The 22505-nt window shown below is 60.5% G+C and overlaps 6 protein-coding genes across 6 annotated transcripts; 1 reads left to right on the forward strand and 5 right to left on the reverse strand.

Annotated features, from left to right (window-relative positions):
* Positions 1–3082: 3082 nt before the first annotated feature.
* GGTG_06131 (hypothetical protein) lies at positions 3083–5820 on the forward strand. Its single transcript, XM_009223945.1, has 4 exons — positions 3083–3494; positions 3578–3677; positions 3759–4366; positions 4459–5820. The coding sequence occupies exons 1-4, from the start codon at positions 3374–3376 to the stop codon at positions 5634–5636; spliced, it is 2007 nt and encodes a 668-aa protein (XP_009222209.1). The 5' UTR covers positions 3083–3373; the 3' UTR covers positions 5637–5820.
* Positions 5741–8221, reverse strand: GGTG_06132 (hypothetical protein). The gene is made up of 3 exons (XM_009223946.1): positions 7822–8221; positions 7375–7590; positions 5741–7258 (listed from the first exon to the last, which is right to left on the reverse strand). The coding sequence occupies exons 1-3, from the start codon at positions 7893–7895 to the stop codon at positions 6490–6492; spliced, it is 1059 nt and encodes a 352-aa protein (XP_009222210.1). The 5' UTR covers positions 7896–8221; the 3' UTR covers positions 5741–6489.
* A 236-nt stretch (positions 8222–8457) lies between these two features.
* GGTG_06133 (hypothetical protein) lies at positions 8458–10668 on the reverse strand (the record flags this gene model as incomplete). Its single annotated transcript, XM_009223947.1, has 4 exons — positions 8458–9462; positions 9741–9905; positions 10014–10479; positions 10556–10668. 4 exons carry the CDS (start codon positions 10666–10668, stop codon positions 8539–8541), a joined length of 1668 nt encoding a protein of 555 aa, XP_009222211.1. The 3' UTR covers positions 8458–8538.
* Positions 10669–11556: 888 nt separating this feature from the next.
* Positions 11557–12069, reverse strand: GGTG_06134 (hypothetical protein; the record flags this gene model as incomplete). The annotated part of the gene is made up of 2 exons (XM_009223948.1): positions 11557–11627; positions 11856–12069. The coding sequence occupies 2 exons, from the start codon at positions 12067–12069 to the stop codon at positions 11557–11559; spliced, it is 285 nt and encodes a 94-aa protein (XP_009222212.1).
* A 904-nt stretch (positions 12070–12973) lies between these two features.
* GGTG_06135 (hypothetical protein) lies at positions 12974–15687 on the reverse strand. Its single transcript, XM_009223949.1, has 3 exons — positions 14584–15687; positions 14428–14492; positions 12974–14332 (listed from the first exon to the last, which is right to left on the reverse strand). The coding sequence occupies exons 1-3, from the start codon at positions 15176–15178 to the stop codon at positions 13166–13168; spliced, it is 1827 nt and encodes a 608-aa protein (XP_009222213.1). The 5' UTR covers positions 15179–15687; the 3' UTR covers positions 12974–13165.
* Positions 15688–16768: 1081 nt separating this feature from the next.
* Positions 16769–20011, reverse strand: GGTG_06136 (hypothetical protein). The gene is made up of 2 exons (XM_009223950.1): positions 18651–20011; positions 16769–18533 (listed from the first exon to the last, which is right to left on the reverse strand). The coding sequence occupies exons 1-2, from the start codon at positions 18858–18860 to the stop codon at positions 17214–17216; spliced, it is 1530 nt and encodes a 509-aa protein (XP_009222214.1). The 5' UTR covers positions 18861–20011; the 3' UTR covers positions 16769–17213.
* Positions 20012–22505: the final 2494 nt, after the last annotated feature.

Genomic DNA, 22505 nt, shown 5'->3' on the forward strand with positions numbered 1-22505 from the left:
ATGTGTGATGGGCTGGCCGTCCTCGCTCTATCCGGTCGACCGCCCGCCTAGTTGGGGCACACGCACTTCCACACCACCCACCCAATCTATTTCCATTGCAGCCTCAACCCTAGAACGGCTCCGGCCTCTGTCGGACCGAATGCCACCAATGAGGGGGCCGGATGCCCGCCTCCTCTGAGCTCGGCGGCGCTCGTTTGCTGGCCACACACATCGGGAATACCGTGGTCCGAAGCACTCAGTCAAGCCCCTCCCCTCACACCTTGGCCCTCTCACTTTGCTTTTGCCACTCGACGGCATAACAAAGGAATGAGCAGGCGTATGGCGAGAAAGGGGTGAGAACAGGGGCATTGAAGGAGACGAGGCGGTGATCTGACCGGTGATTGAGAGGTGCGCTCTGCCATAATGCCGGCCAAGCAAGAGGGCATACCAACAGCACGCACAAGCGCGCACGCACGCACGCGCACACGCACCTTGGGCCTCGCCCAAAGGGTTAAAAAAGCAAACAAGTGTGGGCTATGCACGTTCAAAGGGAGGGTGAGCGGTGCGGACAGGGAATTAGGGTGTGTGTTCAAGCTGACGCTAGGCATCGAGGGATATGCCTTCCAACGCCGCGAGGTAGGCGTCGAGGGCGTTGATTGGTGACAGACAGCGAGGAAACTGGACTAAAATAAAAAGGAAAGAGAGAGCAGGCATCAGCTGGCCATATCAACGGCTGCGAGTGGATGACAAAGGCCCGAAAGGGTGTTGGGTACGAGGCACACGCAAGCAAACGGCGAGAATTGCGATGAACCACAACGGCATGACCGGGAACAGACTTTTGTTATTCCTTCTTTTTAAACCTCCTGGCCCCCCACCTTTTCTTCTCCGATGGGGAGCACCGAGGACGGATGATGGGTGTTCCGATTTCTATTTTATCTCAGATTAGCTTTCTTTTCTTTCTTTATTCCCGTTCTCCTCCTATCGTTGCTGCCGTTGCCCACAGGCCTTACCCATCACGGACACTCACAGCCACACACCCATCCCCAGGCATCACGTGTGAAGAAGCTCTTCATTTCGATCGCCACCGCACTGACGGCTCAACGGCGGTGGCAGCAGGGTTGTCCCGAATCTAGGTCTCTAACCCGGTTTGCCTCTGAGCCGTCACCAGTGGGGGCGGTGATGATATGGTGGTGGGAGGAGTGAAGAGGTGGGCGCCTACACTCGGACGGTTGTAGACAGTGGATTCGATCAATGTTCTCCAACCTGCCTAGGGCGGTGGCTCGAACGGAGCTGACCCTAGACGAGCTGAAAGAAGCTGATCTCTTCTTTTCTCAAACGTTTTTCTTACAAACAATATCCCAGGTGTGGAGGCGTCAGTGGGACACATTGTCGTCGATCCGAACCCGTCCTAGTCTCTAAAAAGACATGAGGGGAAGAGAGGCGGATGGGCAGGGAGGAGGAACGCGAGGGTTCCATTCCCTCCTCTTGCTCCCGACTCGGGTGAGGAACGGTATCGTATTTCGCGCCGCCGCTTCTTCCGCAGGTGCCGAAAGGCCATACCTCACAGCAGCGCCCTGGCTGATACCGCCACATGCATGTCGGCTGTGAGGCCCCGGGTTGAAGCCAGCGAATGGAGGGGGGGCTGGGGGCTGGGGGCAGGGGAGTGAGGGGATTGAGAGTGGGCAAGAGCAACCGAAACTATGATAGCGGCTAGGTCAGAATCGAGGTAGGGTCGCGGGCTTAGGCGTCGGCGGCGAGGCTCGGCTCGCGTAGCACTAGCGGGTGGTAGTAAAGATAGAGTACCGGGCGGGTATGTAGATCAACGGCATGTTGCGGCACATGTGATGGTCGGGGCGGCAGCGGCGAACGAGGCGGCAAGTCGACACTGACGATGTGCTGCGGGGGTGTTAGAGTTGGGTCTGTCTAAATTGCCATCGCCACCGTCACCCGAGCAAGGGTCGGGCAGACTGTCTCTTCGGCCTCAGATGCTCTTGTTTTCCCTCAGCGTTTTGCTGGCCTCCCCTGTTCCCTGCTTGTCCTGTACTCGCTGACCATCACCTCCTGCTCTTTTGGGCTCTCCGAACGAGCGAGCCGAACTGCTCATCTGCAAGAGCCGAGTCGGGAAGGCCACGCCCCCCGTGGCCCGGCCGTCTTTGTGCGGACACGGGAGGGTGGGGGGAGGGTGCGAATACCTGCAAGGGAGGCTTGCCGACGACCGAGGAGGATGTGATGCATGCAAGCCCAAGCTTTTCGAGCGGTCGGGGGCAAGCGAGCGAGCGAGCGAGCGAGGGGTGTGTGTGTTTGTGTGTCTGTGTGTTGTTCTCACTGCTATCGTGTGGTTCTGTATCGCACGTTGGCATTTTGAGTGTGCAAAAAGACGGAAAATGACGAGGCCGCTTTAAAGCCGTCAATAGAACTCGAAGCCAAGTCTTGGCTCTCCCTTTTTGGCAAACAGGGCAGCTGCGATGGGTGGGCGGGATGAATCCTTCCCGTGCGGGCGTCCCGATTAGGTGGGTGAAGCACGTTCAGGGCCAAGCTTCAACGTCCCTCATTCCACGGCCTGAGCCACACCCAACCGAGAGGCCACAGGCTGTTGTGCCACCCCCAGAACAGCCCACGTCAGGCCCAGCTTCGGTGAGTGAGCCCCAGCTTCGACCTCGGCGTGATATGCCGTACCGACCGACCGATGGCTGTTGCCAAGGCTCCTTGGGCCTCAGGCCCCTGCTATCCTAGGTACACCCACTAAACCCAGCCGCGCGATCCGGCCACCACACGGCCAAGCGGTCTCCCACGCCTCCATCACCATTCGCCCATCACTTGCTTGCTTCTTGTCTTAGCGTGCCTCTGGCGCTGATATCGCACCAAGCCATCGAATGCCACACCGCCAGCGCTGGCTCGGATTGGCCAGCTCGTTCCGATATTTCAGTCTCTCCTTCGCTTCGCCAGAAGAATACCATGTCTCACCGTTCGGAGACATGCCATTTTAGGCTAAGTCTGCGGCTTGCCGGTGTTACTGTTATGCACATCCATGTCAAGACCCCCCTGGATGTCCCGGGCGGTCGGTTCATTCTCCACTTGGTGGTGCTGGCATAAAGTGGAGGCCGAAGAGCATCCGTTCATGTCCCTTTCTCCATCTCCAACTCGCCAAGCTGGGGGTGTGGGTTATGGGCTAATTTACCTTCGCCTGGCTGCACGGTCGGCCTGTCGCGTAAAATCGTCTTGACGTATAGCGAGAAGGGAACAAAGGGGGGGAAAAAGAAGAAGAAGAAGAAAGAAAACAAGGCCAGTGGCTGTCCCACGCTTCGAACACAGCCTAGCCGTCACAGGTCGACAAGACGACAGGCTCTAGCAAATATCGGAAATTTGGCAGGCAGGAAACCAACCATTGAACAAAATGGCCATCCTCATGCTGGCTGTGGTCGGCCTCGTCTCATACTGGGTCGTTACCCTCATCGCGGGACTGGTGGCCAACATTGCGAAAGCAAAAAAGACAAAGCTGCCCTATCTGGTCGTCTGTGAGTGCCACTTACGAGAGGGGGCTGCCAAACAAATCATGGGATACCTCCTAACCATCTCTTCTGTTTTATCCTCTCGCAAGTCTGCTGCCCCGATGGCAATGTCTGGTACGAGGTCCAGAAACTAGTCCTGCCTATCATGAAGGCGCTGATGCCAGCCTCATGGTGGGACAACTGGCTCTTGTAGGTCCCCCTGTAGCCAACACCACGTCATCACTCACAAAGTCAAATATCGCTAACAAACACGCACTGGACATGTGTTAGCATCACGGAGAAAGACTGGGCGTATCACAGCGGTCAGAGACCCTGGGATATGTTGGGTGAATGCTTCTTTGCCGTGTCGCCGGGTACCATCGTCATGTACACGCGCAACCCAGACATCATCCAGAGAGTCATGAGCCAGCGGGAAGCTTTCACGAAGCCGACCTACCTGTACGAGGTCATCGCCAGGTATGGCGAAAACGTCGTCACCACCGAAGGCGCCGTCTGGCGCATGCACCGCCGTGCCACTAGCGTCATCTTCACCGAGAGACTGGTGACCCGGGCCTTCGCCGAGGCCGTCCGCCAGACTCAGGCCATGGTCCGGCACTGGGGTAGAAGCAACGGCGACGACAGCAATGACGCGGTAGCCGCGACGGTCCAAGACCCGGCCAAGGACACCATGACCCTGGCCCTAAACATCGTCGGGTCTATCGGCTTCGGAATGCGCTTCCCCTGGCCGGGCGAGCCGCCGGCCAAGGATGCTGACCCCAAGATGCTCCAGTACACGACCGTCGTGCCCGGAAGCAAGCATGCCATGACTTTCCCCATGTCTCTAGAGGCCGTTCTGGAACATATATTGGCGCTGGTGATAGTTCCCACCTGGCTGCTACGTGAGCTCTCCTTGTTCTGTTGGTCGAGGGCCATGTAATAGTGTAGGCAGTCAAGCACAGTGCGCTAACCAAAGCTAACGGCCGCAAAACAGGACGTCTCCCATTTACCTGGGCTAGAACCGCATCTGCCGCCGACGCGGCATATAAGCATCACATGCAGGAGCTCCTGCGCCAAAGAAAACAGGAGTTGCTGGAGAGTGCGGAGAGTCAGTCTAGGGGCGACGCGGAAAAACAGGGGGACATTATACAGTCCTTGTTGAAATCGTCAAGCAGTAGCGGCGATGAGAAAGGTGGCGCCGGGCTCCCGCTCACAGACACCGACATCATTGGCAACGCCTTCATCTTGATCCTGGCCGGGCACGAGACGTCAGGCGACGTGCTGCACTTTGCCCTCCTCTTCCTTGCCCTCCACCCATCGGCCCAGCTCGCGCTGCAGGCGGATCTGGACCGCATCGCGGGGGTCGGCGCGGCGACAGCAGGGGACGGCAAGCCGCGGCCGCGGCCATCGTGGGACCAGGTCGTCGCCATGTTGTCAGGCATGCCCGGTGCCGTCGTCAACGAGACGATGCGCATGATGCCGCCCGTCGCGCAGATCCCTAAGCACGCGTCCGGCGACCAGCCCTTGATAGTGTGGGCCGGCGACGTCCGCGCGCCGGTCCAGTGCCTGGTCCCCGACGGCACCATCGTACAGGTCGTCGCCGTCTCGGCCCACCGCCACCCGCGCTACTGGCCTCCCGCGCCCGGAAAGAGCGGCAGCGACGGGTGCGACACGGATGAGTGGGTCCCCGAGCGCTGGTTCCGTCCCAGCATCGCTCCCACTGCTGCCACGCCCACTCCCGCCACCGCCACCACTGATGGCGACCAGCCCGGTGACGACGACGACGACAATGACAACGAAGACGAGAGCGACGACTACATGGGCGCCATAGCCTTCCGCCCGGCACGCGGTGCCTTCATACCTTTCTCGGACGGCGCGCGCAGCTGCCTGGGCCGCCGCATGGCGCAGGTCGAGATGGTAGCGGCGCTGGCGACGCTGATCGGGTCGCACACCGTCGAGCTGGCCGTCGACGAGCTGGCGGCCGGTGGGGACGACGAGGTCAACGGCATGGATCCGGGGCAGCGCAGGGAGCTGTACGGCCGCGCCAGCGAGCGGGCGCGCCGCATCATCAGCGAGGCGTACAGCGTCATCTCGCTCAAGCTGCAGGACGGGGCTCGCGTGCCCATCAGGGTCGTGCCGAGGGGGAAGGAGAGGTTCGTGGGCGTTGTGTGAAGGCCTTGATGGCAAGGTTTCTTTTTTTTTTCTTTTCGGCGTGGGCTTGTTAGAATACCCAATATCAAGACATGCTTTTTCACGATAGAAAATCATTGCGGAGGACTAGTCACAGCTCAACGCAAATAGGCACGATAGATTCTCACACTCAGCAACCTAAAACCACACAGCCCTTTGTGTTCACTTGCTTGGTGAACAAACCGTTCCTCTCAAAAGCCCGCACACATAGTATCTGTCCCAACCCAGAGTCCCAACCACGCAGCCGCCACGGCATACCCAGAGACCATGATAAGCCCAGCATCCAGGCCTCTACCCCCAACCCAACAAGACATGAAATACATGCAAAAGGTCACTAGGAAAGAAAGAAGGTCGAGTCGCAATATAAACATTCGCTGCTTTCCAGGGAGAAAGCGGCAGGACATGAAGGACAATAAAAGGAAATAAAGCTAGATGAAAAACCCCCCCTTTTCCAGGAAACATGGATATAATCAGATGGCCACCAAAACCACCCATTCCCCCTTGACAGTCAGAGAGCAGACAAAAAGCAGCAATGACAAAGATATCATGACGCGTGCCGCGCCCCCAAGGACAACAACAAGCCCAAGCACACATAATCTTGCACAGCACTGCCCTACAGAGCGAGGAGCAGGTGATCGGCATGGTGGGGGATTAAAAGCGGAGGTATCAGGTGAACAAAACAAGAACAAGGGGTAAAGCATAGAAACCGACTACGCCAGAAAACTCCCGGACGGAAAAGAAAAAGAGGGAGGAAAGAAGGAGGAAAGGTGAGGTGTGGAAAGCGAGGGGCAACCGGCGCTTCCGAAGGAAAAAAAAAAAACCTTCGTTCTCCTTCCTACTTCCGCAACACGGCATCATACATGGCCATAAGCCCCGTCACGCCGCAGCCGACGAGGGCGCCCTTCCAGCCGCCGTAGAGGGCCGAGTTGATACGGGCGACGGACAGCTGGTCGGCCAGCCCCCAAAAGGTGAAGCCCTGGGCGTAGACGACGTAGGTGAGCAGGGCCTTGACGACGCTGTACGTGAGCGGGTCGACGGCCGGCTCGGGAGCGGCGCCGGCGATGCCGCGGGGCCTGCCGCGGGTGCCAACGCCGGGCACGTGGTTCGGGCCGGCGCCGCTGTGGGCGGCGCCCAGGTTGACAAAGTAGCCGGCGACGGCGGGCAGCAGGGCGCTCGTGGCGGCCCACAGCAGTGCGGGGCTCCAGAAGGAGGCCGTGAGGAGGAGGAACATGTCGGGCACCTGGACGGGGTGGTCGCGGGTGCCGAGCCATTGGACGGCCGGCACGGTGAAGGCGTAGCGGTCGGCCAGCAGCTCCGGACGGAGGTGGTAGAGCTCAAAGGCTGAGACGAGCATCAGGACCGAGGTGACGGTGGAGAGGGACGCGCGCGCCGCGCGCGTGGCCTCGGTGACGCCCGACTCGGCGTACATGGAGGCGACGCGCTTGCGCACGATGAGGGTGCTGCGGTCGACGGCGTTGGCCACGTCGGCGGGCGTGGCGGGCAGCGGGATGCGCTGCGCTAGCGACAGGGCGCGCGCCGGCGTGCGCACCAGCGCCGTCGTGGTGGCGGCGGCGATGGGGGATGGTTGTGACTCTTCGTCGCTGCTGTTTGGTCCGAGAGACGCGTGTGGAAGGAGGGGTCAGTCGCGCGTTTTGTTTATGGTCAAGCCCCCGTCCCCCGGGGCGGGCGGCGCGTTCTCCTCCCGTAGCAGAATACTCACGTCGCGGCGACAACCTCCTCGGGCACCTTGGTCTGGCGGCGCTTGGTGATCTTGAGGAGATCGGGCGCCTCTCTCTTGACAGGCGATCCCAGGCCGCGGGTGCGGGTGGGCTGGGTATAGAAGGGGCTGAGCCTCGGGTCTGCCGCGAACCGGTCCGAGTTGTCGGCCAGGTACTCGTCCAGCGTCGCCTCGAGGTCCTTCCTCAGTCCATCGTAGCTGCGGAAGCGCGGGGCGTTAGTAAAAGAGACGCGACGCGGGGTCCGTTGGGCGCTGGGCTGTGATGCCGTGGGGGTGGGTGGGTGTGCGCCACCCTCATGTTGCGATGCGCCCGCGATGCGACAGACGGGAGTTCCTGACAAGGCCTGTCGCATTCGCGGTCGCGGTCGCGGTCGCAAGCGGTTCCAGTGGCTAATCGAACGAGGGGATCGCATGGGTTACGCAACATACTTTTTCAGGCCAATGTACTCGGCCAGGTCGATCAGTTCTGCCTTGCGCAGCGAGCGCAGCCATGCGTTTGCCATTATTGCTTCCGTGTGGCCTGCGCAAACGCTGGGGTTGGTTGGCTGGTACTATTCGGGCGGGATTGGTGTTCCTCTTGTCGCGTCGGGAAGTAAGTCGGTGGTTGAATGGCTTGTTTCTTATCCGAAGGTCTTGGTCAAGGCAATGGATTGTGCCCGTCTGAGGTGTCTGAGGTGGTGCTCAAGCAAACAAAGAGCAAACAAAGCGTCGAGGTAGCGCCAGAGCTTGGTCCGGGATCATGCTGCGGAGGGGAAGCAGCACTGGAGCTGGAGGGGTGGTGGTCTGGGGTTTGGGCCACCCGTGCAGTAGCGGGACGTGGATGATTTGTTTGTTGTGATTTATGATGTTGGCGCGGACCCACCTCATTCCCTTTTGGGCGGGCTCTGTCGGTCTTGATGCGGGCGCCGAGTAAGACGGTCGTGTTAGGGCGGCACACGTGGCTCGGCTCTTTCTGGCGCCACGATTGGCCCTATGGGGTGGAATGCACGTCGCATGACACCCAAATCAGGCCATGGGGGGTTCCGCACTAACAGCCTGCACGAAGGCACCCGCGCCCACATTTGCACCCACACGCACCTGCAAGTTCACGCATCTGTCCAAGTCAACTAGTATTTCACGGACACAAACAAACAAACAAACTACAAACTATTCCGGCTTCTCCCACTTGATAGAGTGCACCAGCATGCTCCTCAGGCACAGCCTCCCCGGCGACCCCGGCGCCTCCTCCTCGGCCCGCCCTCCCCGCAGGGTGCCGGCCCCCGCGCGGCCGTCCATCTGGGCGTGGCCGAGCCAGCGGCGCCAGAGCAGGCCGGCGAACTCGCTGTTGTAGTACCACGTGGTGCCCTTGTGGTTGTGCTCGTTGCCGAGGTCGAAGGGGCTGCCGTGGCCGCTGGTGCTGGCGTCGTAGCCGCCGTCGAAGGCGGCGTCGGCGGCGGCCATGTCCCAGCCGCGGTCCAGGAAGACGGGGTGCGGCGCGTAGGCGGCCTCGGGCCCGTGGTGCAGCGCCATGGCGGCCGGGAACATCTCGCTGAACATGCTGTGCCGCATCCGCCACGTCTCCTCGTGCATCACCCCGAGCAGCCGCCGCGACAGCCGGCTGGCCGTGACGATGGCGCACCACGGCGGCGGCGTCGGCCACGCCCGGTCGTAGCCCGTCACGTCCGACGCGAACACCCACCCGCCCGCCTCGGCGTCGAAGATGAGGTTGAGCGTGATCAGGTCCGCCCCCTCGCCGCGCCCGCACGCGTCCGAGTGCCGGATCGTCTCGACCCCGTCGCCTGCCCTGCTGTCCGTCCCCCCGCACGTGTCGGCCGGCAGGAAGCTCTCGCCCCGCTCCTCGGCCCGGATCGCCTGCCTGCCGGGGAAGTAGACGGGGCCCATGGTGGGCCGCGTACCCGCCTTTCGCGTCGTCTCGGCCACCAGGTCCGAAAAGTTGGCCCAGGTCCCGTGCACCGCCGGCAGGTAGTACCTGGCCGACCGCTCCCACAGGTTCGCGCGAGACTGCGCGCGGGCCCAGCCGCCGAGCCGGTCAAAGAGCTCGTAGTAGTTGCCCAGGTACCGCATGTCCATCTCTCAGTTCCAAAAGTGCTCGTACTCGGGGTGCTCCATGGCGAAGTGCTGCAGCGGCATCTGCGCCGACCCGTAGACGCCGTGGACGTCGCTCCCGCTCGGGTTCTCGACCGCCTCGCCAAAGTTGCCCGGGTACACGAGCCGCATCTGCGCCTCGGATCAGAGCGTGCAGAGCGTGTGGAACTCGCGCGGGACCGAGTCGTCCAGCACCCGCTGCGCCGACGCGACGTCGGCTCAGATGGGCACGTTGTCGTCCTTGACGTGCAGCAAAAGTGCACCGTGTACTCGCCCCCAGACCTGAGCGCCAGCTCCGATACCATGGCGCGGAAGTTGAGCACCGCGTGCTGCGTCCACTCGAACCCGACGTAGATACGCACCACCACGGCGATGCGGTGCATCTTCTTGCCCCTTCCACTTCCCCTGGCCGGCTCTTCGGATGATCGCTACTCGTCGGGTGCCGCCGCTAGGTCCTGCACGTTCTCGAATCTGTCCCGATTGGCGGCCAGGCACCGCCTCTGCGCCGCGCCCCAGTCCACGGCGCGGTAGTCGACCTTGCCGCCGCCCGCGCGCGCCCACACGGCCTCGCTGCCCTCGCGCTCCGTGTCGGTGCGCTCCGAGGTGCCGCCCTCGGCGCCGTCGTACCCGAGCCCGTACGGCCCGTACCGTCCGAACCGGTCGAAGCAGACGTCGCTCCGCAGCCCCAGCACGTCGTACGACCCGATGGCCGGGTCCGGCAGCCCCTGCGGCACGCCCTCGTACGCCAGCGTGTCGGGCACGGGCACCTTTTGCTCCTCGTCCAGGTAGCAGCGCCTCACCGCGTGGTTTTTGCCCAGGTACTCGGCCGACTCGCAGTCCGGCTGCGGCACGTACGGCGTCGGGTGCGGCATCGGACTCAGCCTCAGCGTTGTCGTTGTTGTTGTTGTTGGCCGCTCTTGGCCCGCTGGGAAGGGGAACTCGGGCTTGTGTTCGGAGAAGGGGACTATCGCCTTCAGGCCGGCGTTGAAGTATGAGTCGAGGCTGCCGTAGGGGTCGGCCCCGTGTCAGCAATCATGCCCTCGCTCTCACTTCAGGGGTAGCCACCACACACACTTACTGTGCATATTTCAGCCACAGCAACGGCTCACGCTCTCCATCCTTATTTCCGGCTTCTTTTCCGTTTCTGAAATCAAGCCACGAAAAGGAGGTCGCCGCATCCTTCGGCTTCATGACCAGTGCCCGACCAAGCAGGCCGCTGATGGCAAGGGTCCATAGTATCACCCTCCTGTAGCGGCAGTGGCCAAGGAGGGTTCGGAGGCAGATTTTCTGCCGCTCCTGGACTGGTGCCGGCAGCCACCTAGGCTCGACCTTGAACCCTGCAAAGGACCCTATCGTTGAAGTCGACGACACAGTCGGACTTGGCCCGTAGGAATGGAGCTTTATCCATGGCTGTGGGCTGTCCTCTGCGTGTGAGGCTGAGGCTGTGGAAGTGGATATATATGTATCGGAGAAATAGGAACTTTAGAGGTAAGACGCCATCCAGTCGCCCTCGGATGAAGAAGCGAAGTAAAATAGAAGACAACAGGGACGGCGAGATGGCTTCATCCAGAAGACAAACTTGATAGAATACCTCACGTTTCGCCCGCTTTGAATAACAGCTATGTCGACAGTGTAGGATATATCGAACGAGCGCAGGGCTTCTTGGGCAGAAGCAAAAGAGAGATGGGGACGGCTTCACGCTGAGGGAGGAAATCGATGAGTGAGATAAAGAACAGGGCGAGGATATTAGTGCCCTGCATGATTCGAAGAAACCGGGAGGCCTAGTGCAAGGAGAGGGGCCGGTCCTTGAGCGGAAGCAATGGTGGCGGCATCATGGTGCCCGAGATGCCAGGGCCAACCATACATCAAGACCCAGGCGCAGTTTATTTCCGTCCAACAACAGTCCAAGGTGCATTCACATGTGTTTGTGGACGTATCCTGGCCGCGAGATATAGAGGAAGGTGGCGGAGCTCAGTTCTCGACCGATATTCTGTGTCCGACTTCTACCGTCTTAGTCCGCATGGTGCTACTGATGGAGTGGCATCCCGGCTGCTGTTTGTATCCATGACGTCGAAATAGTCAAGCGTCGGGGGGACAGGGGCTGCCGCAACGTGATTCCATCTCCCACCAGAAGATCGGATAGGCGGGTGCTATGCAAGAGCCTCCTGCGTCAGTTGTCTGCAGGACTCCTCGTCTGCTGGCAAGGTCATGCATTGCACCCATTTCTGGCAGCAATAGAACCACAGACAAAAGAGGTCCCCGCGTCCAGCCTTTTCTCTTCCGAGATGCAAGCGCCTCCTCCCAACCGCCGCTGCTGCCAAGGACACAGACAGCATGAACCAGAGTCTGGGCCAGAAGACAACATGTGGATATCCTACCCACTCCGACCGGCCGCCCATCCCAGCACCGCAGAGCAAAAGCCCAAGGCCGCAAGCGGCGGCCAGGAGCGTGGGCCAAGGTCCTGAGTAGCATTTCGACGTCGCCGGTGGGCGCCTGACTAGAGAACCGGGTTTGAGGGCCTCTTCGTCGGCCCTCCTCCGCGAGGGATGCCCCCGCGACCCCTCCGACAAGCAGAGCGGAGCCGCCGGTCATGGCCGGGCTCGCCTTTTCGTGGAATCCTGCTGTCTCGGGCTGCCTTGTGTTGCCTTGTGTGGTCTCTGGCGAGGCGCAGCCCAGTATCCCCTCTTGCATCATGTCGCTCTCCCGTCATCCGAGCATGTTGTAGGAGATGTCGATACCAGGCTGACGGGAAACGGCCAGCACGTTCCGGGTGCTCGATAGCTGGCGATGCAGCGCGGCGCGGCGTGGTGACGGCCGCGCACCTAGTTTCGGAGTAGGTCATGGCGTGGCCGCGGGACAAGCCGTACCTAGCAACCTGAGCGGCAACAAGTCATTGATGTTGATGTCAAAACAGGAGGCAGATGTAGCGAGCGCCAAGAATGACCGCTCGGGGGTGGCGCCCTAGATCCATGTAAAGACTGATCCAGCCTGCCGGTAGTTGGAATAGTAACTAGGCAGAAAACCAGGTGGCCATCCTTGCTTGGCCTACCGGGCCAGAGCCTAGCAGCCGTAAACGAGAGGCTCAAGACAATAATGAAAAATGAAATCAACCGGAGCTCATTCCAAGCACACTCTCAAGGCTCTGACCAACCTCGCCCCTCTACCTGGACGGCACCCAAACTTTGTCCCTCCATCACTGACAACAATCGAGTTTCCTGTTTTCCCCGACCGAATCATTTGTCATATAAAAACTCGGTGCTGTTTATTGAAACGTCAGCGCCGGGACCCATGGTTTCACACCAACGACGAACATCCCAACTGTCCGTGGGCGACTCGGCCAGAGAAAACGACTCTCATCCATCCCAAATATGCATGAGCCTTGCTTTTTTTCCACCTGACGCCAGCCGCCGCTTCCAGCAACAAAGCATAGCGCGGTCGGAATGGGCCCGCCCTGTCACCAAGACGCAGAGCGAGCTTGTTTGAGCTTGGCGGAACCGCCACAGTTGGCCCGACTTCTTCCAGAGACCAGACGTTCATAAGGTATGACAGATTAAAATATTAGAGAAAACGCTGTCTACACCGTATCCATGTTTTGGCTACTACAACGGCCAGCGAATAACCACACCAAGCTCGGGCCCCCCATTAAGTGTAATCTCCCTCTATCCCAGCCTTCCCCCATCCGCCCACCTCACCCCCGCGCGCCCTTGGCCTCGCCGCCAGCCTCGCCGCCCTCGACCTCCCTGGCCCTGCGCCGCCGCTCGGCGCGCCTGGCGCGCCTCCTCTGGTCCCGCGCGTCCCTCCAGCCCTCGCCCCACCTGATGGTGGCGCAGAGGCCGAGGGTCGAGAGCACCAGGAAGGCGGAGCTGATGGTGCAGAACCAGCCGACGCCGACGGCGCCGACGGCGGGGAGCACCACGGCCGTGCCCAGGCACGCAAACATGTAGCGTATCATGTAGTTGCCCGCCACCACCTCGGCCGCGCGCGGCTGCATCACGTCGAGGCAGTACGTGTTGAGGCTCGGGAACCCGAACAGCTGCGCCACGGCCTGCACGAAGAGCGTCACGACCGCCAGCGGCACCCCGCCCACGTCCCGCTCCAGGCCCCAGCCGTATGTGAGCGTGCAGGCCGGCACGACGACGCCAATGAAGACGACGGCCGACCGCAGCCGGTCCTCGGGGACGCGCCTGCCCCCTCGCTTGGCCATCCACCTCTTGACCGTGTAGTCAGCGTATTGCCCGCCAAAGAGGCTGCCCACCAGGTAGCCGCAGCCGGGGGCGAGGTAGAAGAAGCCCGACTGCATGGGCGTCGTGAGGTTGAAGCGCGGGTTGATGACGTAGCGGATGGGCGTCAGGAGGCTGTACATGTTGAACAGCAGCCCCGCCGACGCCAAGCCCGTGAGCGTGAGATTCGGGTACGCGAACAGCTTGACGACGCGGAGCGGGCTGATCATGGAGCAGAGAACCCGCGCCTTGCGGCGGCGCGGCATGCCGACCAGGTCGTCCTTCTTGAGCCGGTGCGCCGTCTCGGGCAGGAGGAAGACGACGCCCACCAGGGCGAGCGCGCCCAGGCCCGTCTGCATCCAGAAGATGACGCGCCACGACTGGTACGTCACGATGATGCCGGCCAGGAAGGGGCCCAGCGCGGGGCCGATGAGCGTCCCCGACAGGAACCAGCTCAGGGCCGTGGCCCGCTCCGTCGGCCGGTACAGGTCGCCGATGACGGCCGAGCCGACGAGGATGAACGAGGTGCCCTCGAAGGCGGTCAGTAACCGGAAGACGATGAAGGCCTCCAGCGAGGTTGCAAACACTGTGCCGATGCTGCAGGCTGTGAAGAGGACAGCAGTTACGAGATTTACCTGACGAGGTTGGTTTCGAGTGTTAGTAGTGTGTTATACCAAGGCTTGTGTTTCCCACTCTCCGTTGGAATCTCAAAAGCAGCATGTCAACTTACAATCCTTCTCCCATAAACCTGGCTTAGCGGTCCCCAGAACATCGGAGACACTCCCATGAAGAACACTGGCGCCACCCGACTATTAGCAGCAGGTTCCCTGTGAAGCACACCCCGCTACAGAGCAGAAATTTACACCCAGGACGACACTCAACTCACTGTAAAAGGCATTGCTGATGTTTATGACGGTCCCCGTCGTGCCGAACTCGGCCGCGACCTCGGGCACGGCCGAGAGCACCGCTGTGCTGGAGATGGGAGCCAGGAAGGAGCAGAAGGAGAGCACGGCAACGACGACGAGCTTGCGGCCCGGCGTGAAGCGGTCGTAGACCGAGTCGGGCACCTCGACGAACGAGCTGTACGGCTCCGCCTCGGCCACCGCGTCGGGCCCCATGGACGCGTTCGTCGTTATCCTCGACATGCCGCTGCTGCCTGCCGCCGAGTGCCGCCGGCTCGCCGCCGCCGACGACGACGTCGAGTACGCCGACTCGGTGTGCGCGACGTCATCGTCCGCCGTGGCCGCCGCTGGAGGGTGTGATGGTGTTGTTGCTGCTGATGCTGCCGGCGCCTCCTCTGGCGCGGCGGCCCGAGGCGAGGCCGGAGCTATCGAAGCCGTTATGGCGCCGCTGCCCTGGTTGCCGAGAGGCGTCCCCCCAGTCCCTGGGGCTACTTGGGCTGGAGCTGCGAGGTGGGGGTCAGACCCCGGCCGCTTGGGATCGGGGCCGCTGTGGCCCCCGTCACCACTAGCCGCCGGCATGGCGTCGTCTGCCGGCTTGGCAATAGCGCCCGGGTGGATCAACGAAAGCTGCGGGTGAGATGGGTGCCCACCCCCTCAACGGTCAAATTGAGGCTTCCCTATCCGAAAAGCCAAGAGTCACGGCTGGGGCTCTTTTAGAGGGACCTGATCGGGGCGGGTCGGGAGTTTCCGAGTACAGAGCTTGACGGGTGGGTAGGTAAGGACCGGTTGTATGATGGTCTCCCTGTCGGGCATTGGTGACCAAGATGGGAAAAGGCCAATGCAGAATAACGATGGCGTCCGATAAAAGACGAGGAAGGTGAGTCGAGTTAATAAGGGCGCAAAGCCGGACGAGGGCAAAAAGGTATCACTCGCCGATCGATATCCTGCACGTTCCACCATGGAGTAATCAAGAAAGACGCCGAAAGCTCTTTTTTTTCTACCATAAACACCGCCTCCGTCCTTCACGAGCCACCGCCTTTATGGGTTCCTCACGAGTCTGCCTTCTCCACCCTGACCCCAGTCGTCTGGCGCTGCGGAAGCGCAGAGCCGTTGGACGCGGACTTGGCCCGGCGGACAGGCCGAGCATCGGACCCATATGATATTACGATTTTTTTGGAATTTTTTTTTTCCTGCAGTAACCTCCCGTCGAGTTCAGGAGTGGCAAAACTGTCGACGCAAGGGGGGATCGGCTTGCACATGGAGTTGGTTGGGCTGCAAGGCAGGGTCCCACTTGGCAGGCTACGTCTGTCTGCAACTGGAAGGTCCCTACCGCTCTGTTATCAAACACTCTGTCCATCTGCCTCTACGTCCATGCTGGCTAGAGGCTGTGATCTCAGTCTTTCCCGTGTACCCTCTCCCCTTGACCGGTCTCATGTTCCGGAACAAGACCATTAGTCTCTTCGATATGGAATCTATTTACTTATTTTCTTTCGTGCCTACCAGAGCAACAAAATGAGACCGCAGGAGTAGGTGAGTACTGGACATGGTGGACTCATGCGCCATCGGCCGCTTTATTACCGAGCATATACCCATGCCCGCCCGTTGTCGGTCCCCGCTCGGCGTACTTGCCGGTACAGCCGTACAGCCCGACGTCATGGGCCCCCAAGATAGGCGGTGTCGCGTGCGACATCCCGAAACCGCCAACTCTGGCCAGTGAAGCCCTTCGAGCTTCACCAATTGAGCATCTTGAACCTGGCAGTCCCCCGCAGGATCCAATGTGCTTCAAAAAAAAATCAAAAAAAAAAAAAGGAATCAGAGAAGTCAATTCGAAACACGGCCGTACCTGATGCTCCGCGTTTCGGCGCCGGTGCCGGGCCCTTTATCGCGTGTCGTCGGCCCAAAACCCCTGTCTTGCCGAGCTGCCTGGCTTTGCAGGCACCATTGTGCTCGGCCAATTCGATCACTTACGCCGAGCTGTGGCGCGGCTTACGATGCAAGTCTCGCCGCACATATTACCCACCGCCGCTTTTGGTCTCGCCAAGTGGCTTTGAGGCCGACTACGAGCGACGGCGCCCGATTATCTCACTGCCTCTCCACTCGAACTGGCATTCTCCTTCTCCTTTCCTTGGTTTCAGAAGCTTCACCACACAACCCATTTCGGACACCAAGTCACCAACCAGCATCTATTACCGAGACCAGGACCAAGACGTCGAGTTGTTTTGAGAATCAGGTATTTGCCGAGGTAGAGTATCATAAACAGGAAATAATCAACAAATAGGAAAGCAAAGCGCTTGCCACAGAAACAAAAAGCAAAGCCAACTCTGCACTTCAGGCTCCTCATAAACTCCAATCTTCAAGGTTCCCAATTCCCGCCCCAAGAAATAACAAAGGCCGATACGAAGGCTTGGAGACGACCTGGCGGTGGGTTGGAATCCAAGCCCGGAAGAAGGCAAAAAACAAAAAGGGGGTGTATCCATCGTGAACGCGCAGCTCTAGAAGGTAACATGATAAAAGAAATCCTTTCCTCTAACCATCCACACCCCTTGGGAGCGCCACAGTCCGCTTCTCCCTCCACGCACACGCATCTCTGCTTTCGGCGCGGCATGATTGAAATTTAGCGCAATGGGCCGTCGATCGGGCTGTGCGGTAAGCTCCTAATGCCACTCAGGTCGGTGCTCCCCGTCCTGCGCAGGGCCTGCGACATGGTCTCGATCTTGAGCTCGCCATCCCCCAGCACCATGCCGGAGGGCGGGCTGCCGGGGCTGAGGGGTCCGCCCGTGGCCGTCAGCGTCAGCGGCTTGCGCGTGGGCGAAGTTTCGAGGCCGCGGATGCTGCCCGACTTGGACGTGGGCGGTGACGACGACATGCCGCCACCCTGCGACGAGACGGGCGAACGGATCGGTGACGGCGACCGCGCGCCAGCCCCCGAGCTCCCACCAAGGGCGCTGAGACTCGTCAGCCCGGCCAGGTGCATGCTGTCCCGCGAGGCTGACAGGCCCGGGCCGTGACCGTGACCCTGCTCCGACTGGACGACGTCGGCGAAGGAGATGAAGGAGAGGCGGCGCACATCGGTCGCGTCCAGCGACCCGTAGTTGCTCGCCGAGTCGCCGCCCATGCCAGTGGCGGGCCCGGCATGCTCGAAGCTCGCCAACTGTTCGGCCCACGAGGCGGCCGCGCCGGCGCCGCCCTGGTCATAGATGGAGGACGACTGGCTCAGCTGCTGGCTGCCTGTGACCGCGGCCCCTGCGGGCTGGTGCAACGAGTGCGTCACGATCTCCACCGTATCTGGGTCGATGCGGTCGTCGGTGATGGCTTCGGAGGAGGCATCCAGAACTGGCGGGATGAAATCCTCGGTCGTGATGTGAGACGGGATCGCGGGGGATGTTGGGAGCGCCACGGCGGATTCTTGCACGTCGCGCTCGAAGATCTGAGAGCCGGCCGGCGACGCCAGGCGCGGAGACAGATGTGGGGATGTCGACCGCACTGGCGACGTCGGAACCCTACCGGGCGACCCCGTCGTCCGCCTCGACGGCGATTCTCTCGGGGCCGACGTGTTGGCGGCGGGTGCGGCAGCGGTAGCTGCCGTCTGTGGATCTTCAGCCTTCTTCTTGCCAAAGCCAAACAGGGAGCGCTTCTTCTTCTTGCCGTCGTCGTTCTCGTCGGCTGCCGGCGGTTTGGGGGTGCTGGCTTCGCTCGTCGAGTCCGGGAATGGCACCACCGTAGAAGGGTGAGGGTTCGTCTGGATGGCGCTGCTGGGCTGCAGCACAGCCTGGGAAGCGGCACTCATTTTGACGACCGTGGCCAAGACTTGGGCAATTTGCTGGTCCCGTTCAGACTCGTGCTCGAGCTCGGCGGCGTGAAAATGACGACGGTCGTGCAGCTGGCGCAGCTCCGAGCGCGTGGGGACCCGAGAGAAGATGTGCTTATCGGAAACCTGTTTGCAGGTAGCAACCCGGAAGTCAGCACTGGCGAGGGCCGGCATCACCCCTCTAGGACGGGAGCTTGTGCTGGTGTTGGGGCGGGGCGGGGAGCAAAGTGAGTGAAGACCTACTGGTACGCTGGTGGTGGTAGTGACGCTTTGGTTGTTGGCGCGACTTAAGGAATGGTGTCTGCGGTGTGGCCTTAGTCTTTGTCGTGGGTGCTGTGTAAACTCTAGGTCAGAAAAGTGCGGCAGGCTGGTGGTGGTGGGCGAGGTGGGATCATAGCAGGTATACAGGGAGGACGATGTGGGAGTGGGCGGGAGCAGCAGCATGGTAGTCATTGTCGCGGGGACCGACGGGGGTGAGGTGCCGGGCCAGGGCGGGAGAGGGCGTGTGACCCCTGGGGTGATGGGGGTGATGGGGGTGATGGGCTGGAGTGGGGAGAGTCGGCTGAGTCTGACGAAATCAAGCAGGTAAAGCAGGCATAGCAACAATTCCGGGACAGCGGGTAATGAATTGCATGCGTCGCATGACAGCACAAGCACAGCACCCCACGCCGCCGAGGTTGCAACCCACCGCTTCTTGTATTGATGTTGTCGCTCCTGTTGCCTGTCTGACTGTATTGGGGTTTGAATTTAGTGAAGGAGGACAGGCGATGGATGGCGTGGCTGTTGGTCGCCTGGTTTTTGATACCGCGCAGAGTAATGGGGGATTTGCTGGGGTCTAGGTGGTGCTAGAGGTATCAATGCGCTCTGCACTGCGCCGTCGGTGCTTCTTGGGGTTGGCTCAGCTTTTGTGGCAGGATCCCTGGCCTGGCCTGGCCCTGAGTTTGGGCGCGTGGTGGTTGCAATCAAGGCTCAACTTGGAGCTCCGGGCTTCGCCTCTGCCTGTGACGACGACGTAAGCAAAACGACCGGGCCTGCTCCGAAGAGATGCGCGTCTCTAGAACTCAGAATAGGCCAGACGCAGGAACAGCCGCTGTCAGCAAGACACGCCAGCACGCACCTATCGCCGGGGGCTGGTAGGTGGCGGCAGTCGGCGGGATCGGGTGGCTGTCGAGTTTGGTCCGACGATCGATACAGAGGCAGGCCCAGTATTGATTGCTGTTTTTTGTCTGCTGTCACCTTTCCTTCCATTCGGCAGCATCCCAAAAGTTGGTCTAGGGCCGTGGAAACCCAAAGCCAAACCCCAGGGATCAAAGGTGGCGACTGCACGGCAATGACAATGGGTGACTCGACACAGCTGGGCAAGCTACTTCTACACATTTTTGCACTTTGATATGCCTCATCGAGATCGGCAGGTATGACGATGCGTTTTGCCAAGGTCGCAGGGTGGCCTACAGTGGCCTCCAGTGGCCCTCATCTGGCTATTGTTGCGTGTCGCCAGAGACCTTTGATTGGGCTGTGCCTTGCTCGACTCTCCCCCTTTTTTTTCTCCAAGGCGAATGTGGCGTCTCTGTAGTCAACCACTTTAGGAGCTGCTTTTCACCAGCCTGTCTCAGATGCAGCTTGGAGGTAGGAGATGCGCATGCGATTGATTCCCGGGTTACGCACATGCGAGGAGGCTGCAGTGTCACGGAAAGCATCGAGGTCGTCGACCAAGGAGAAGGCTCGAAAAGTCAGCAGACCACCAGCCCGCGACTCCATTCGATACGAGATCAGGGTGTGGTCCAACCCTCTTTTCCCTAGCCCTGCGCAGCAGCGACAAAACAGCATGATGCCCCTTCATTTCCTGTTCTTCCGCGTTGCCCACACACACCACCACCACAGCCAGCCAGCCTGCCAGTCAACCCAGCCTCCAGGCGCTTCCTTCCAATTTGCGTCCAGTCGGTGTTCTCTGAAGGTTTAAGCCTTGACCAACTCGGGCCGGCCCAGTATCAAGTCCCATTCTTCTCGGGTACGTCTTTACTCTGTACCGTATATGTCCAACGCAAGACCGCGAGGAGCCACACCCCCATCACCTCTCGGCGGTGCATGCTGTGCGGAAGCGCCATGCCCTGCGGTGCGGCCAGCTGAGCAGCCCGCCGCGGCTTACTGGACATTTGCTCCTATGCCCGTCCACAAAGCCTAAAATGCCTCCGCAAAGGCACATTAGGCAGCCTGCCGCTAGCCGCCCTCCACTCACACCAACGACGCCGTGTTCCTTTTCTTCTTCTTTTTGGTGTTGGTGCCTTGGGCTCGTGGGTTGAGTACATGTCAGTCACAGGGGCGCGCAGCCGTCGCGGCGGGTGCGACCGCCCAAGCCGGGCCATCTTCGAATTGATGCAATCACAATGCCCATCACACCGCTGCTAGCTGCCCTCGGCAACCCAGCGAGCGCAAGTGCCGAGTGCAAGTGCTGGATGGATGCTATTGTCATGCGAGGAATAGCATCGCATTGCTCGTCCGACAATGCAAAGCCCCCTCCCCGTTGATGAGTGGGACAGGCCGCCGATGAGGGCCCAGCAAGGCCGACCGCATTATCACGCCGCTTGGGTGTGCACGCAAGCAGTGCCCCGGCATGATCAGCCCCATCCTGTCGTCACGTTGCCACGCTGTCACCTCCTCAATTTGTATTGTCGCGTCGTGTCCTTCTCGATGGATCTAGACATGTAGCCCATACGGATACGTCGCTTTGGCTAAACCTCGAAACCTAGCGTCGGGTTGACATTCAGCTCTTGGATGCGAGAGGAGGTGCCATTGGATAAATTACTTGTTTGCATGAATTATACCAATCTCGGTCTGCCTTTCAGCTCTTGACCCAACTCCCTCGACGTCCCGAGGCGGGTTTCGCAGTTTTACCTTTTCGACCGCATGCAATCTATCCGAGTCCAAAGCCAGCCCCGAACTGTGACGGCAGGATTCCTTCCCCCTTCCATGCCCCCGCCAATCTATCGGGTCGGAGGTACCGAAGTGGGCGGGAGAGGGTGGACGCGGGGCGACGCCCCCGACTGACGTCAGAGCCTCCAGCCCTGCTCGATATCCTGGCCGCCTCGATGTTCGCCGCGAAAAGCGTCGACCCCTTCATCGTGGTTGGGCTCCACACGACATCACAACCTGTGCGGGCAAGCGAACCACGTCAACTGCCGCCTCTGACTCGCTTGAGGGATTCCGTCCGGAACAGGATTTCTCGCGCCGTTGTTGGGCGGTATTGCCTCCGGTGTCAATCGATCGAGGGGTCAACAACACCACCGCCGGCGCCAGGGACCTTCGCCTCGTCTCGAGTTGAAACGAAACATTTTTTCCGTCAGCGTCTATCCCCACAGGCCCAACGCCAGGGGGCCTTGTTCAGTCCGAGGCGCCCGTATCGCTGCGAAATTGCAAACGAAGGAGAAACTGAGCGACCGCCAGATAGGATGGCGATGGTGGAGGCAGAGAGTGATCACAATAAGGTCTGCTGGACGAGTTGAGAGCACAGAAGAGATGGCCAGCCAACCCCTTCCAGCCCACCAGCCCCCTCCTCGGGATCCCGCGTTCGTATTGCCAGTGGGACAGATATTGTGGTGAATCGGGGGCTTGGGCGCGTGCAAACTTTTTGCAAATCAGCGAGCCGCGCGACGAGACCTATGCCGACCCCGCCCAAAGGTGACGATCTGGCTCGCGATCTACGACTTTAATCATCCATGTTGCGTCGTATGAGCAAACACGCCTATATGGCGTTCTGATGCTTGAAGGCGAGCAACTGATGCTTTGGGGAGAATGGAACTTTGTAGAATCGTCAACCATGCCTGTATCCGCATCGTTGCCAGCTTCGCCGGTTGACTCGTCAGATTCCGAGCGTCTCCGCGACAAGTCTAGCAAATCAATATCTCGCGGGCCGTTGAATATCGAGACGCCGGCAGATACACCAGCTGGCCGCCGCGAGGGGAAACTCTACCCTTGAAGGGGATCATTCCCGTTAGGCCGTGTTGGCTTGTTGGGGATGAATATAAGTCGGCATCAGGATATGGAATCGCATATTTGTTCCATGACGCGAAAATATTCAAAAAGCAACAATTTACTATGTCC

The sequence above is a fragment of the Gaeumannomyces tritici genome (genome assembly GCF_000145635.1).
Source record: "Gaeumannomyces tritici R3-111a-1 unplaced genomic scaffold supercont2.3, whole genome shotgun sequence".
Lineage (NCBI taxonomy): Eukaryota > Fungi > Ascomycota > Sordariomycetes > Magnaporthales > Magnaporthaceae > Gaeumannomyces > Gaeumannomyces tritici.